This window comes from Musa acuminata, chromosome BXJ3-2 (genome assembly GCF_036884655.1).
Source record: "Musa acuminata AAA Group cultivar baxijiao chromosome BXJ3-2, Cavendish_Baxijiao_AAA, whole genome shotgun sequence".
In the NCBI taxonomy this organism is placed as follows: domain Eukaryota; kingdom Viridiplantae; phylum Streptophyta; class Magnoliopsida; order Zingiberales; family Musaceae; genus Musa; species Musa acuminata.
The window spans coordinates 19610639-19627338 of NC_088350.1; the positions used below are offsets into that span (position 1 = coordinate 19610639).

The 16700-nt window shown below is 35.3% G+C and overlaps 1 protein-coding gene across 1 annotated transcript; it reads right to left on the minus strand.

The window, feature by feature from the left end:
* Positions 1-9409: 9409 nt before the first annotated feature.
* Positions 9410-10906, minus strand: LOC135630776 (bidirectional sugar transporter SWEET14-like). Its single transcript, XM_065137948.1, has 6 exons — positions 10855-10906; positions 10548-10584; positions 10247-10457; positions 9978-10139; positions 9753-9872; positions 9410-9676 (listed from the first exon to the last, which is right to left on the minus strand). The coding sequence occupies exons 1-6, from the start codon at positions 10904-10906 to the stop codon at positions 9410-9412; spliced, it is 849 nt and encodes a 282-aa protein (XP_064994020.1).
* Between the last annotated feature and the right edge of the window lie 5794 nt (positions 10907-16700).

The following is a 16700-nucleotide window of genomic DNA, read 5'->3' on the forward strand; positions in this document are numbered from 1 at the left end:
GATAATTAATTATTGAACTCGATAATATATTTTTTTTATTGATTGTGTGAACGATCGTACCTTAGTTCATTTTCAAATATAATAGGGTCGGTCAACCTTCGACCTCAAGAACTCCAATAGAATAAGATTCTAATAATGATTTTATTTGAGTATTTTTTAAATAATTTTAAGATAATTAATTATCAAATTTAATATTTTACGATAAATTTTATGAACAAGAGTATTTTGATTTGTTTTCGGGTCGTAATTCAATTATCAACGAGTTCAATATGGATACATGTACGAGTGTAATTCAATTCATCTTTAAATTTAACGATGTCAACTTTAATCAAACCATATCAAAATTCCACTAAAATATGATTATGATAATGATTGTATTATTATTTTTATTTAAGATAATTAATTATTGAACTCGATAGATTTTTTTTTTTGATAGATTGTGTGAACGATCGTACCTTAGTTCATTTTCAAATATAATAAGGTCGGTCAACCTTCGACCTCAAGAACTCCAATAGAATAAGATTCTAATAATGATTTTATTCGAGTATTTTTTTTTTATAATTTTAAGATAATTAATTATCAAGTTTAATATTTTTTTGATAAATTTTATGAACAAGAGTATTTTGATTCGTTTTCAAGTCATAACAGTATCAACTTCGATCAAACCATTTTAAACTTTCGTAATTATATTGGAATACAGTCGTAACAACGATTGTATTGACTTTTCTATCATACGATGAATCGAGGATAATTATAATTTCACTGTCAAATGTCCTTAAACTTTTACAATTTTGCTACAACTTGATTCCAATAAGGATTTGCTAAAGTTTATTTTTTAAAATAATTATGGCATAATTAAATATCAAATTGGCACGTTTTTTAATAGGTTGAGTCTATTTCAATTCATTTTGGAGTGTAACGAGGCCTATTTCAACCAAACCAATGCAAACTTTCATAATTTTAATAAAATATTATTCCAACAATGATTGTATTAGTTATTTTTATTTTATTTTATGATGAATATAAAATTATTACCTTTTGGGTGGGTTTCTCGACTTGTATTTTAGTTTATTTTCAAGTGTAATAACGCAGACTTTCATTAAACAACATCAAACTTTCATAACTCCACTATAATAAGATTCTAACATTATTTATATTTTTCTAAACAATTTTAAGATAATTAATTATCAAATTGAGCATGTTTTTGGTAGGTTCTTCGAATGAATGCATTTAAATTTACTTTCGGGTATTATAAATTCAAACTTTGACCAAACCATCTCAAACTTTTATAATTCTATCAAGAATCATAGTTTAAGGAGGATTGTATTGGTTTTTATTTTATTTTATGATAAATTTGGGATAACTAGTTGTCAAATTTGTCCTTTTTTTTTGTTAGGTTATGAGAAACAAATATATTTTAGTTCATTTTGAAGTGTAACATGATCAGCTTTCAATAAACAACCTTGAACTTTTACAATTCCATTAAAACAAGATTCTAGTAATGATTTTGGTTATTATTATTATTATTTTTTTAATAATTTTAGGATAATTAATTATCAAATTTAATGTGTTTTAAGTAAGTACATGAACATATGTATTTTAATTCATTTCAAGCTTGACTTATCAGCTTCAATCAAACTATCTCAAACTTTCATAATTCTACTAGATAATGATTCTAATAAGGATTATATTAGTTTTTTTTTATATTTTATGATAAATTTTAATTATCAATTTTATCATTTTTTTTTGTTATGTTATGTTTTGTGAACAAGTATATTTTAGTTCGTTTTCGAGTATAATAAGGTCAACTTCCTTTCATATTCTGCTGGTATGAAAATTAATAATTAAATTTGGTTTATTTTTGAATAAATTCTGTGAACGAGTTTAATTTAATTTAATTTTTCAATGTAATGAGTCAACTTCGATTAAACCATCTCAAACTTTCATAATTCTATCATAACTTACTCGTAAAAGGTATCGTAATTCTTTTTAAATTTATAATAAAATTTAGATTTTTTTTGTATCAATATTGGTATGTTTTTTAAAAGGTGATGTAAAGGAATAGATTTCAATTTAATTTTAAGTGTAACAGAGAAATTTCATAACTTTAAGAAGATGAGGAGGGAGAGAGGGGAAGAAGAAAGAAGGAAAAGGAGGAGGAGCATTTAGAAAGTTCATTATTCCAAACTGATTCAAAGAATTAAAAGAAATATTATTATTATTGAGATTAGGGATCAAAATTAAAATTTAGAAAAAGATCTTAATATCATATACATTCTATAACAAAATTTATAATAACAAATATGTTACTTTCAAACCTTATGACATGCATAAACATGAAAAACCTTAACATCGAGCAGTGCATGATGCCTGACACTCGATTTCACATTCTTTTATTTGATTGTCATCTGATCGCAGTCGATGCAGGGAGTGTTAATGATCGACAAGTTTAGGCAGTGTAGTACAGAATCTTTCAACTCTGTGGATTCATGGGTCAAACGAAGACTCGTTGGCCATCCGAATCTTTATCCTCCTTCGCCAATGAAACATCTACAACGTAAAGCGTGAGTCGCGTGCGTGATCGCTTAAGTCCGCTTCCTCCTCGTTCGATCCGTCGATCCGTCGATAAAGCAAGCATGTGTTACGTTGAAAACTATCCAGGAAAATTATTATAGCGAAATATTTTTTTTCCTCTTTATATATGAAAATAATTTTTCATCAAAATATCAACTTGTTATTAAAAATAAATATTAATCAGAGTAACATAAATAGTAGTACAATGAATCGATAACATAGATATCGAATTTTTATGTAAAAAACTCAATACGAGAAAAAAAATCATAGGATCGTAGTCCACTTCAAACCTTTATTATCTATCAATAATAGGTTTACAATAAGTCTTTTTCTTAACAATCAGAGGACCACAATAACAACAAAAATATAAATCCTGGCTTAACAATAACATCATTATCATATTTTATCATAGGAAAGATTTATGTCTCATCAAGTAGATATATCAGAAAAGCACCTTAGAGAGGATAAATTGTAGATCGACACCATTAAAATTGTAGAGCTTATTACAAGAATTCTCCAAATAAAATTTGGGTCAAAGCCGATGAAGTTTAACCATTTTATCGTTTAACAAAAGTCTCAGAACCCTAACTTTCTCTCTTCTCTCTCTCTATTTTGTTTCCTGCTCGGTTCGTTTTCCGTTTGCCCACTTCTCACGCCACGCACAACCCCACTTCTTTTTTTCTTCCTTTTTCTAAAATAATTGATTAGATTTGGGCTCAATGCCCCTATTATCCAGTCCAAGCCCACGTTGGACCCAATAATTCTCCCCCTCCAACTCATATAATAGGTTATATTAAGCCCACTCTTCGTCTACATGCTTCAAGCTTCTCCTTAGGTAAAGATTTTATCAACATGTCTAATTCATTCTTATTGGTATGCATCTTTTCTAAGTACAATTCTTTCATCTCAAGTACATCATCAATCCAGTAATATCTTGCATCAATATGCTTGGATCTAAAATTGTATATTGAATTCTTAAAGAGGTGAATAACATTCTGACTATCACAGTAAACAGTATATCTTTCTTGTTTCAAGCTTAATTCTTATAGAAATTTTTTTATTCACAAAGCTTCTTTGCAGACTTCGGTAATTACTATGTATTTTGCTTTTATGGTTGATAAAGCAATACAATTCTGTAACTTAGATTGCCAAAAGATTGCTTCCCTTGTAAACATCATCAAGAACCCTGAAGTGGACTTCTTGGAATTAGTATTACTTGCCATGTCTATATATATGTACGCCTCTAGCAGCACAGGTTCACCACTGTCAAAATATAAATACAACTTGGAAGCACCTCTTAGATATCGTAATATTCATTTCATTGCTGCCTAATGTTTCTTACCAGGATTAAAGAGAAATCAACTGATAACTCCAACTGCATGAGCTATATCTGGCCTAGTACAAACTATAGCATGCATCAAACTACCTACCGTAGATGAGTAAGACACTCTGAACATTTCTTCTTTTTCTTTCTCGGATATTGTTTCGAACTAAGCTTGAAATGACCTACAAATGGAGAATAAACTACTTTGGCTTTACTTATGTTGAATCCTTTAAGAATCTTTTTAATCTAGATCTCTTGAGATTGCCAAATCTTTTCATTCTTCCTATCATGAAGAATCTTTATGTCAAGTATTTGTTTTACCGATCCTAACTCTTTCATAGTAAAAAACTTAGCTCTTTTTTAAGCTTCTCAATTTTACTAGCATCATGACCAACAATCAATATATCAATAATATATAGTAGAAGAATAATGAAATCATCATATGAAAACTTCTTTGCAAACACACAATGATTAGATGTGGTTCTATTGTACTCTTGGTTTATCATAAAGAAATCAAACTTTTTGTACTACTATCTAGGTGCTTGTTTGAGTTTGTATAAGATTTTCCTAAGCTTGCACATTAGATTTCCTTTTCCCTTGATTCTAATACATTCTGGTTGCTCTATGTAAATTTTTTTTTCTAAGTCACCATAAAAAAATGCAGTTTTCACATCAAGTTGCTCAACTTTTAAGTTCAAGCGAGCAACTAAACTAAAAACAACTTGAATAGAAGACATTTTCACCACAAGAGAAAATATTTCTTTAAAGTCAATATCTTTTTTCTGACTAAATCTTTTCACAACTAGTTATGCCTTATATCTTTGTTGTGAGTTATTATTTTCAGTCTTTAATTTATAAACTCATTTATTCTTGAGAGATTTCTTTCCTTTAGGCAACTTTACTAACTCATAGGTGTGGTTCTCAAGCAAGGATCTTATCTCTTTTTGCATGGCTTTAACTCACTCATTCTTATGCTAATATAGAATAGCTTCTTGATAAGTTCTTGACTCTCTCTCGTCAATAAGCATAATATACTGATGCAAACGATATCTTATAGATGGTTGTCCTTCTCTTGTGGATCTTCTCAATAAAATCTTAATTGGTGGTGGAGGTGCTTACTCAAATTATTTAATTGGTTCAATATCTAGAAGCATCATCACTGATATTTTCATCACAATCTTCTTGTTCATCTCCCCCATAATCATCATAAACTACACGTAGAGAAATTAGACCCAAACTCTAAGGGATATAAATCAAAGTTTTTGACTTCTCAATATTATCACAATCATCAAACGATTGGTCTTTAAGAAACATAATAACTTTACTTCTAATAAATTTTTTGTTCACTAGATCTCATAATATATACCCAAACTTTTTATGACTATACCATAAGAAAATATATGTTTTTACCTTATTATCAAGCATAGACCTCTCATCTTTAAGAATATGAACAAATGCTTTGCACCCAAAGACTCTTAAGTGATTATAAGATACATCTTTTCCTTTCCATACTCTCTTTGGAATATCACATTTTAGAGGAATTAATGGATAAAGGTTTATTAAGTTAACTATAGTTCTCATAGCCTTCCCCAAAATAACTTAGGTAACTTGGCATAGGAAAGCATACACCTAATCCTTTCTTCAATGGTTCTGTTCATCATTTCTGCCACACCATTTTGCTGAGGAGTTTTAAGAACTGTTTCTCAAGCTTGATACTATGAAACCTATATAATATTTCTCAAAAGGACTCTTGTACTCGCCACCATTGTATACTCGAACACACGTTAGCTTTCTTTCAGTTTCTCTTTCAACACTGACAAAACTCTTTGAAAATATCAAGTAACTGATCTTCAAATTTCAAAATAAAAGTCCAAACTTTTCTAGAATGGTCATCAATAAAAGTAACAAAATAAAAAACACCTCCAAAAGTTCTAGTTTGTATAGTATAAACATCAATGTGAACCAAATCAATAATATTTGATCTTCTTGATAGTGAATAAGTATAAAAGGTAACTCTATGTGTTTTTTCAACTAAGCAGTAATCGTAAGATTTAAGAGATATACCTTGCAATTCTGATAAAAATTACTTTCTAGCAAGAATTTGTAGTTATTTCTCATTAATATGACCAAGCCTCTTATGTTAAAGATCTATACTTTCATTCTTTTGAGTTACTTTAATCTTTTCTTTATGTAGCTTAGCTTCCATGACATAAAAAGACTTCTTTCGTCTCGCCATAACTAGAAAACCTTTAGTAAATCCCTTATTATCAAATCTACTTATAGATATTAAGTTAAGAGGAACATATGTAACATGTCTAATATATTTAAGTATCAATTTGCTCATAGATGTACTACTATTTCCCATTTTGATATTGTCAAAATCACCAGTAGTGTAAGACTTGAAGAAATTACTATAAGAAGTAACATGAAATAAAATATTAAAGTCAATTACCCAGTTACTATCTTCTGACATATCTGTCATCATAAATAATAACGATATCACCTTCAGCAGCAATTGTATTGGTCTTTTTCTCATTTTTCTTCCTTTCATTCTATTCTCATTTTTAAAACTTATATTCTTTCTTTTTTTATGTGATCTAGCCTATTACAGTGGAAATACTTGATATATCTTTTAGATTTGGATCTTTCTCTATAACCATATGGATTTCTAATATTACTTCTTCTACTTCTTATTTTTCAATAACAAGTGCATCATAAGAAGATTCTCCTTGTTCTTTTCTTATGACATCTTTATTTAGTGAACTATCTTTAACCATGTCTATGGTTAGAGTCCCCTTTGGTGTGGAGTTAGAAATTGTTACCACATACGTTTCTCAACCTTTAAAGAGATCAGAAGTAACAATCCTTGCATCTCATCATCTATATTCATTTTCATATCAACTAGCTTGTTTGCAAGACTTTGGAACAGGCTTATGTGCTCAACAATGTTTCCACTTTCTTTATACTTTAAATTGACAAGCCTTACAAGGAGAGAAATTTTATTTCCCACTATTTTTTTTGCAAAGAGATTTTCTAACATTTGTCAAATAACATTGGCTCTGGTTTCATCATAAATATGCTCATGCAAATTTACATTCATCCATCTTCTCTAATATAGGCAATAGCTTTTCTATGTTAAAACTCTCATTCCTCATCTTCTAAAGTTTTTTCTTTAACTTTGATGAGCTTATATAAATTTTTACAATATAACAAATTTTTCATCATATACCTCGAAGTGGAATAATTTGATGAGTTTAATTTAATCATACCGTTTGACTCTTTCATTTCAATTACACAAGAAAAACTAGTACTAAACAATATGATGCTCTGATGCCACTTTATTGGGAAAAACTATTACAGCAAAATTTTTTTCCTTCTTTATGTATCAAAATTGGTTCCTCACCAAAATATCAACTTGTTACTAAAATTAAATATTAACTAGAGTAGCAAAAATAGTAGAACAATGAATCAATCACAAAGTAAGATACCGAATTTTTATGTGAAAAATCAAATACGAAAAAATTATGGGACCGTAATCCACTTCAAACCTTCGCTATCCCAAAATAACTAGAAGATCATAATAATATTAATAACATATATCTTGACTCAAAAATAATATATTGTCTCACCAAGTGAATATATCAAAAAAGTACCTCATAAAATTAAAATCATAGAGCTTGTTACAAGAATTCTTCAAATAAAATTTTAATAATAATTAATAAATTTTAACCGCTTGATCATCTAACAAAAAAAAACTAACTTCAAAAGCTCTCTTTCTCTTCTTTTTCTATTTTGTTTTTTAAGGTCGTTTCTTTTTCGGTTCGCCCACTTCTCACGCCATGCACGATTTTGTTATTATTATTTAAATAACTGATCAGATTTGAATTGAATGCTCCTATTCCAGTCAAAAACCCGCACCCAACAAAAAGGCATAAGACATCGAAGTTTTGTTTTCGCCTTTGTTGTTGGTCCATGACAGTATCATATGTCGACAAATCCTAGGAATCTATGCCTTAACTCTGGTTAGGATCGTGCATTTCACGTTGATCACCGAGAATCTTTTTTTCTTTCTTTCGGAACCCAAATTATTTATGTATTAGTAATAGCTTATCATATTAAGTGTTCGATAACATCGAAAGTTTATGTGGTCCATCTTATTGATGCCAATAAAATTTTGCCGGCCAATTGGTTACTCCAAAACGTATGTTGAATGAACGCAGTAGTCGACGAAATTTTCTCTAGAGAAAAATATATTCCCAATTACATTTAAAATGAGTAACATTTCCTTTGTTTCACATCCACTGATACTGTGGAGTTCGATTCTATGATAACCTTTTGCAATCGCTCTTGTAGCATCACGTAAAGTCCCCCAAGAAACATTCATGATTGTTCTATTTCGAACTTACTTACAACTCAACTAGAGAACACATTCCCACCTGATAAATATGTTCCAAGAAGCATCATAATTAATTTGAACTAATCATCAGGGGTTTCATTTGTCAAAGCACCCACATAATAATTGAATCCGTGCAATAATTGAAGAGGAACGGGACATCCTTCCTAGGAAACAAGGGTTTTTTTTATTCTTCTTCTTCTTCTTTATATATATATCCTAATCAAACTCTTAATTATGAGTTCAAATCTTGCATTTGCATCTCTTTCCTAGTATGTAATTAGGACTTATATCATACACTTATATTGTCATTCACACGACAAGTTTAAATCGACTTGCGCTAGATAGTAAATATATTAAGTTATTTTGTAATAGTATACATAAATTATTTTGATGGGGTCGTGAAGTGCAATTTAATTGATTTTTAATTTTGACCGAACCATCTTTGGATTTGCTTGCCTAAGGTATTTGGAATTCATTTATTTGTCTCAGTGGATATAAATGGTTCAAAATAGATTAGTGAATATTTTAAATAGAAAGTCAATGTATCTAACTAATTACTCCTAATGTTGGATATGCAAGCATGATAACTATATGATGTTCTATATCTTCATGAATCTAAAAACTTTTACTTATACAATATATTATTATATAATATATTAAAATATAAAATACATTTCGCGCCTGAATTGAACCAAACCATATATTTGTTAGGCTATTGTTCTCTTATTCCCTCAAACCTATGGAGTAGATATTTAGCAAGGTTTTAAATGAAAAGAAATCGAGGATATATCAATTTCCCTTAGATTTATCAATCTAAATAGGAGACAATTTTTAATTGAAACTAAACTAATTTTGTCTGCTGATTTTTTCTTGCCGTGCGTATTTTATTCATGTAATTAAATTTGATACACTACCATCATCACCTTTTTCATAAATACATTAGGTCCGACTTTTGCAACCCATTTTAATCCTTCCTCGATGTGTTAATATTTTTATTTTTATTTTTATTTTGAATATTGAGGGGGTATAAAAAAATTTAGACCTACAACTCAATCATAAGATGTAGAGGAAGCGTAGACAAGATGATCCATAAGATCTCCAATGCCTTGTGTGCCTCACACTGCACTAATGTCATGCCCTTTATCATATGCCGCCTCGTTTTTATCTGTGTCTTGGCTGTCCTCCATCGACCTCTTGTTTTGATCCTTCTCCTCGAGGCTGACCTGCAACTCGGAAGCTGGGGCGGAGCTCAGCTCCGCGATCTTGACTCTGTGCTCCGGCACGGCTGCCACCGCGGCGTCCTTCTTCTTGTTGTTGTTCTTGTAGAGCATGTAGACCACCATTTGTACGACTCCAAATACGAACCCCAAAACGTTTGGAAGCTGAGAGAAGAGGGCGTAAGAACGAGTAATAGGTATGACTTAATGATCTAATCAGCTGTTTGCGATCTTTCTTTACCTCGACGTACAAGTCTTTGGTGAAGAAACCGTAGCCGAACCATGCAATCGCATTCAGTGTGAGGAAGAATGATAGGTAGAATGGCATGAACTCTACACTCTTTGTGCGTATGACGAGCCTCTGAACATTCGATTCAATGAATTGTTTGAGAGACAATGGCCGCAGGAGAGAGAGAGAGAGAGAGAGAGAGAGAGAGAGAGAGAGAGAGATTGTTTCTGTACTTACGATGATGCTCAATGGAGCAGCAAAGACACAGAGCGAGAAGCCCACGCAGATCCACTCGACTACTGTCACACGGTCAGGACCAGTAAAGGCTAGTCGAGTCAAGAGAACGATCGCAGCGAATGCCACCACGTTCAAGAGGACAAATATTTGGACGCAGAAGATCTGCAACTCACGAGCACGTATAGGTAACGCAAGTTCATAACATAGGTGCATGATCACATGTAAGATGTTTAGAAGATACAGGAGATGGCAAGAATGAATTCACAAACCCTAGCTTTCTTTGTGGCATAAATGAGATAGATGGTGATGTAGGCTGTCTCGATGAAGCATCCAAACGAGTTGATGGTGATGAGAAGGACTGCATTGGTTTTGACAAGCGCGTAGTAGATCAATAGCATGCAGCTGGACAAAGCTACGACGTAAGGCACCGATTGGAACCCTTCGGTTGATTTTTTTCGGTAGATTCGGTAGAATGTAGGACTGCAAGCATGAGTAATGAGCATCGGATCATGACGAGCAAGTCCGCACAGTGAATCAGCATAGCAAGTGTTCTACGGAGGCAACACTTACAGTGGGGAAAGAAAAACCATGAACGAAATGATGTTGCCTGCCAAAAATGACGTTGCAGATATCAGCGACAAACCATGCAAGCATAGTAGTAATTCTCATAAATTTCAGATCTCCATTAATGGGCTAGTGCTTGTAGAGACAGGTGATGAGCAAGAACAAAAGGAAACGTCATTTCTCTAGCTAGCACACAATCCTAACATTTTATGGCTAAAGATAACAACATAGTGAGTCAACACGAGTCGAAGAACAACATAAGAGACAAGTAATGGGGAAAGGATTAGAAATGAGGTATAATAATGGCGATCACCTAAGATGCCGAAGATGAACGGTAAAGGTTGTTCCAAGGATAGGCCAGCCATGTCCCCCCCCCCCGCAAGCAAGCAGTATGGAAGATTGCGCTCGTCTCCTTGGGCATGAAGAGGAGGCCCATTTTATAGCAGAGTTGGAGGGGGGATGAGCTTCCCTATTTGATTCACAGGAGTGGGAAAGCAATGGATTCCAGTCTCCAGAAGTGGTAGTCACATCATCGATCTCTAGAAGATTGTCCAACATATGTCATTATTGATGCCCTTAATTATTAGGGGGCAATTCTTCAGAAACAAGAACTTAAGATCACTGTAAGCATCAAACAAGAGGGTATCACCTGCTGGAAACTAAACATGAGGTTAGGATTTAGATCCAAAACATGCTATATTCGATTGGGTGTTTAAAGTGTGGAAAATGCTCCATTCAGCAGACATATGGACCCAGGAATTCTATCAGGACTTGAGGAGTCAAGGAATATTGTATCTCTTCTCTTTGAAATTCTTGAAGGTATGTTTGGATTCCAAAGTCTCAGACTTAGTGGAGATGTTTGGCAGTATCGTGTACAGGGATGAGTGGAGCGATCCTACGATCGATATTTGATGACCGAGGCACATGTCCACGAGACGTAGGTGATGGAAGTCATTGATTCAAGGCTGCACTGATGTTGATGTTAACTGCAGACGCACTTCTCTCAGAGTTCATGCTCTGTGCATGCTACAGTGGGATTGGCAGCTTACAAAGAGGGAGCTTCTATTCCCAATTTAGTACAGCAAGATAAAGAAGTTAGAAGCAAGAAAATGCATGGTGTAGTCCATTGAATCACGGCTCTCATTGCAGATTATTGGGAAGAGCTGGTCATGTGAATTGTATTTCTTGGAAGAAGAGATCATTCTCCTCGTCCCCATGCATTCCTCCATAATTGTCTACCACATTTGCTTCTCCAACCTTCCTTTCCTCTTACAACACGAAATATGTCACTTGTCTCCCTTCAATTGCTCCTACTTAGGTGGTCACAATTAGAATACGAGGGAATATTCGGCTTGAAGGAGACGTTTGGTCCCTACCACCGATTCATACATTGAACCCCATAATAAGATACTGTCTAGCCTAAGAATCAATATGCATGAATTTGTGATCTATTTTAATTCTAGTGTAATAAGTTTCACAAAGAAACCAACTTCTTAAGCCTTTATTATTTATTCATGTTTTAAATAATTTTTATATTTTAAAAAATTATAATATATAAGTCTCTTATGTGAAATCTAAGTTAAAATATATTAGAGTATACTTACGTAGCATATTGACACAATAAACTATCAATATAATGACATATGCAATTAGGGTTAAGATTTATTTTAGCCATTGTGATTTTGGCCATGAACCTATTAAGACCTTATGATTTACTCGTGTCTAAAATAATCCATACATTTTAAAAAATATAACATATAAGTCCTTCTCATCAAATCTGAATTAGCATATAAGCCCCTTTCAAATACATCGCTCTCCTCGATTAGCTTATCGAGGAAGAGAAAGTGGTGGTGAGGGAGAGCTGGACCACTACATCATAAGCTCAGTGGGTGGGGGCGTAGGAGAAGACAAAGTGGGAGGCGATAGGGATGAAGGCACCCAAGAGGAGGAAGAGGGACTAAAAGACCATAGCGTGCCTAGCGTCGGACCGGTCAACTCACATACACCTGAGGCAAGACCGAAAGCTCTTGAGCTTGTCGTTAGCGTGGGAGAGATTACATGCGTACGACATGTTAGAGCTGGCCCCAAGAAATTTATCAAAAGGTAATTTGGCAACATAATAAAGATAATAAAGTAAAAAAAAAAAGAGATAAGAACACTAGATTTACGTGGTTCGGTCAATTGACCTACATCCACGGTCGAAGGAGGAGCAAATCACTGCTATAAAAGGGACAATTACAAATGTCTTAGGAAGATATTACTGTTAGGACCGGAGCGACACTAAGAGGGGGGGGTGAATTAGTGCAGCGGATTAAAACTTCGGTTTTGACAAATCTTTCGTACGATGAAAAGCAATATCAATGGAAACCGATTTTAGAAGCTTGATAACTTAGAAACATATGGAAGCGTAGTAACTAAGTAGAGAAGTTTGCAGTATGTAAATGGCAAGAGTAGGATGCAAACTAGATAACGCAGTAGTTTTTAAAGTGGTTCGGTCAAAATGACCTACATCCACTTGCGAAGCCTTCTTCGAAGAGGCTTCCAACTTCCACTAGCAAATCTCTTGTAGGGGAAGGACTAATACCCCTCTTACAACCTTTACAAGTGGTTCACACTCTTACAATTCTTTTCAATAAGATGGGAGGAGGTGAATACTTAAGCAATATGAAAAACAAGACTTGCTAAGACTATTCGAAGGCTCTTAACTCAAATTATTGCTTTTCAAAAGGTTGTATTCTCTACTGAGAAATGAGGGGTATTTATAGGCCTCAAGAGGATTCAAATTTGGGCTCCAAATTTTGAATTCTCTTGGGTTTCCGAGGCCGGCGGTGCCACCGCCTGTCAGTGTCTGACACTGACAGTGGACTGGCGATGCCACCGCCCAGCTCTCGGGTGCTAGGCGGTGCCATCGCCTAGGCCAATTCAGCTCACTGGTTGGGCTCCAAACTTGGCCCAAACCAGTCCGAACTCGGGCCCAATTGGCCCCTACTTGGGTTATAGGATTAACACATAATCCTAACCCTAATTAATGTACTAATTACGAATTTAAAGATATTTTCTAAGCTATTACAAAATCTGTAAGTCAAGACTTCTTCCGACGAGCTTCCAACGAACTTCCAACGGTCTTCCGATAAACTCTCGGAAACCATTCTGCGGACTCCCGGCAAGCTCCTAGACTTCACGATTTGATCTTGGCGAGTTCCAACGAGCTTCTTCGGCAAGCTCCGATCTTTCTCGGCGAGCTCCGCGAACTTCCAACGAACCTTCCGGCGAGCTTCCGAAAAACCCTTCGGCAAGCTCCCTACTCATTCTCAGCTAGTTCCGGCAGCATTCTCGACGAACCTTCGGACTTCCGTCGAACTCTCGAACTCGCAACAAATCCTTCGCGCTTGACTCCGACACTTTGTTTCGCTTTATGTCTTCATCGTTATCGTAGTTAATCCTGCACACATAAGCAAAAAACTCTACTTCGATCTAGACAATTATTACAACGTGAATTGACATTCTGTTGCCCGACACGTCATTGGTTGGCGCTTCATCTGATTCTTCAGCACATCGTCCTCTCTTGCGGCTTGTTGCCCAATCAGCGGTTGACCTCCGCAACCCCGATATCCTTGGCACAATTCCGCTCTCCTTGGCCCGATGCCCGACGTCCGAAGCCTTCTACCGTCCAATACCCTGACATGATCTCCTTCGGCGCAACGTCAATTCCTCCTGCGTTAACTGTCTAATCCTGATCGAGTAGACCTGCATCACTCAAAATGCAGTTTAAATCATAAACACATATCAAGTGGTTTCATCATCAAAATATGAGATTCAACAATTCCTAGGCTATAAAACACCTAAAACTACTAAACAAAAAAAGCCTAAAGCAAACTCCAAAGCATAGGCCCTTATTTATAATTGCAATAGGAGATAACAAGCTTGATTTTCCCGATGTGGGACTATATCGGACTTGCCAAACTAATAAATTTTCACCTTGACATGTCCCAACATTGATAATTAACAAAACTTGCTCCACCTTCTTCACAAAAGCCCCAATGGGCAATCACCAACAATGAACACCAACCAAATCCAAGCACTGCTTGAACTTGTAAACCGGAAGAGATTTCGTAAGCATATTAGCCCTTGCATCTTCAACCCCTATAATACCTTCCTTCCTTTTGAAGACCCATTTGCATCCAACAATTTTCTTACCCGAAGGTGGCTTCACAAGATCCCAAGTTCTATTTTGATGGAGAGATTCAATTTCTTTATTCATTGCAATTAACCACTTAGCGAAATTATCACAAGAAACTATATCTGAGTAGGTAGGAGGCTCACCAACTTCATTTGTTTCTTCTGCAATATACAAAGCATATGCAACCAAATTTGCATATCTTTGTGGTGGTCGAATATCTCTCCGTGGTCTATCCTTGGCTATGGAATATTACTCTTCCTCTGTATTATCTTAGTCAGTAGACTCGGGACCATCTACTGGCATTCTTTGAGTAGAAGAGCTCGATTGAAAATAATCAGAACTACCAATCTCAAGCTCCACCTGCTTCCACGCACAATCATTTGTACAACTAGTAGATTCCACTTTGGAAGATAACATAGACAATTCATCAAAAGTAACATCTCTACTTATTACAAATTTTGGGAATTTGGGATCAGAACACTGTTAGGATTGGAGTGGCACTAAGAGGGGAGGTGGGGTGAATTAGTGCAGCGGATTAAAACTCATAAGTTTGAAATCGATTTCGTAAATGTGTAGAGATTTCGATTCGACGAAGGATGACGTAGCCAAAATAGCTCGAGTAAAGGTAGTCAAGAGTAGGGAGATGAAAACCGAACAAATTGCAGCTAAGTAAAGAAATGGTTCAGAAAATTAAACACTCACACATTCAAGGAACACCACGATATATAGTAGTTCGATCAAATGACCTACATCTACTTTCGAAACCTTCTTCGACGAGGCACCAAACTTCTACTAGCAAATCAGTTTGAAGGGGAAGGATCAAATACCTCTCTTATAACCTTCTTACAAGTGGTTCACACTCTTACAGATTTTTCAAAGAGAAAGAGGGAGGTGAACACTTAAGCTATTAAAAACAAGACTTTGCTAGAGCTTTTTCTCACTTTCTAACTTGTCAAAAAAGGTGTTATCTCTGCTAAGAATTGAGGGGTATTTATAGGCCCCAAGATGATTCAAATTTGGGCTCTAAATTTGAATTACTTTTGGGTTCCTAATACTGGCGGTGCCATCACCTGTCAGTGTCTGACATTGACAGTGTACTGGTGGTGCCATCGTCGGAACTCTCGGGTTCTGGGCGATGCCACCGCCCAGTCCGACAAGGTGCTAGGCGGTGCCACTGCCCAGTCTGGCGGTACCACTGCCCGACCTTTCGGGTTCTGGGCGATGCCACCGCCCAATCCGGTGGTGCCATCGCCCGACCTTACGGGTCACTGGTTGGGCTCCTAATTTGATCCAAACCAGTCTATATTAGGGCCTAGTTGGCCCCTAACCAGGTTATAGGATTAACCCTTAATCCTAACCCTAATTACATACAAAATATGAAATTAAGACATATCCCTAAGTAAATTTTAACCGGCAACATCGAGTTTCCTTCCGACGAGCTTTCCGGCAAACTTTCAGCAGACTTCTGATACACCCTCGGATTTCTTCCGGCGGACTCCCAACAGGCTCCCGGTCTTGTGGTGAGTTCAACGAGTCCTTGGCAAGTATCTGAACCTTCTCGGTGATCTCCGTGAACCTCCGATGATCTTTCCGGCGGACTTTTGAAAACTTCGGCAAGTCCCCGATTCTTTCTCGGTTGGTTCCGGTAACACTTCCAATGATTCTTCGGACTTTCAGGGGACTCTCGAACACCCATCGAATTTGACTCTGGTAAACTTGCTTTATGTCTTCATGCTATCGTAGTTAATCCTGCACATGTAAAACACACTTCGATCTAGACAATTAATCCTAAGCATCTAATCAAGTTGTCCGACATGTCATTGGCCCATCGACGCTTCGTCCGATTCTTCGGTGCATCGTCCTCTCCTGCGGCCTATTGCCCAATCGGCCAGTTAACTTCGCAACTCCTATATCTTTGGCGTAATGTCCGCTCTTCTTAGTTCGATGCCTGAATCCATGGCTTGAAGCCTTCTGTCGAT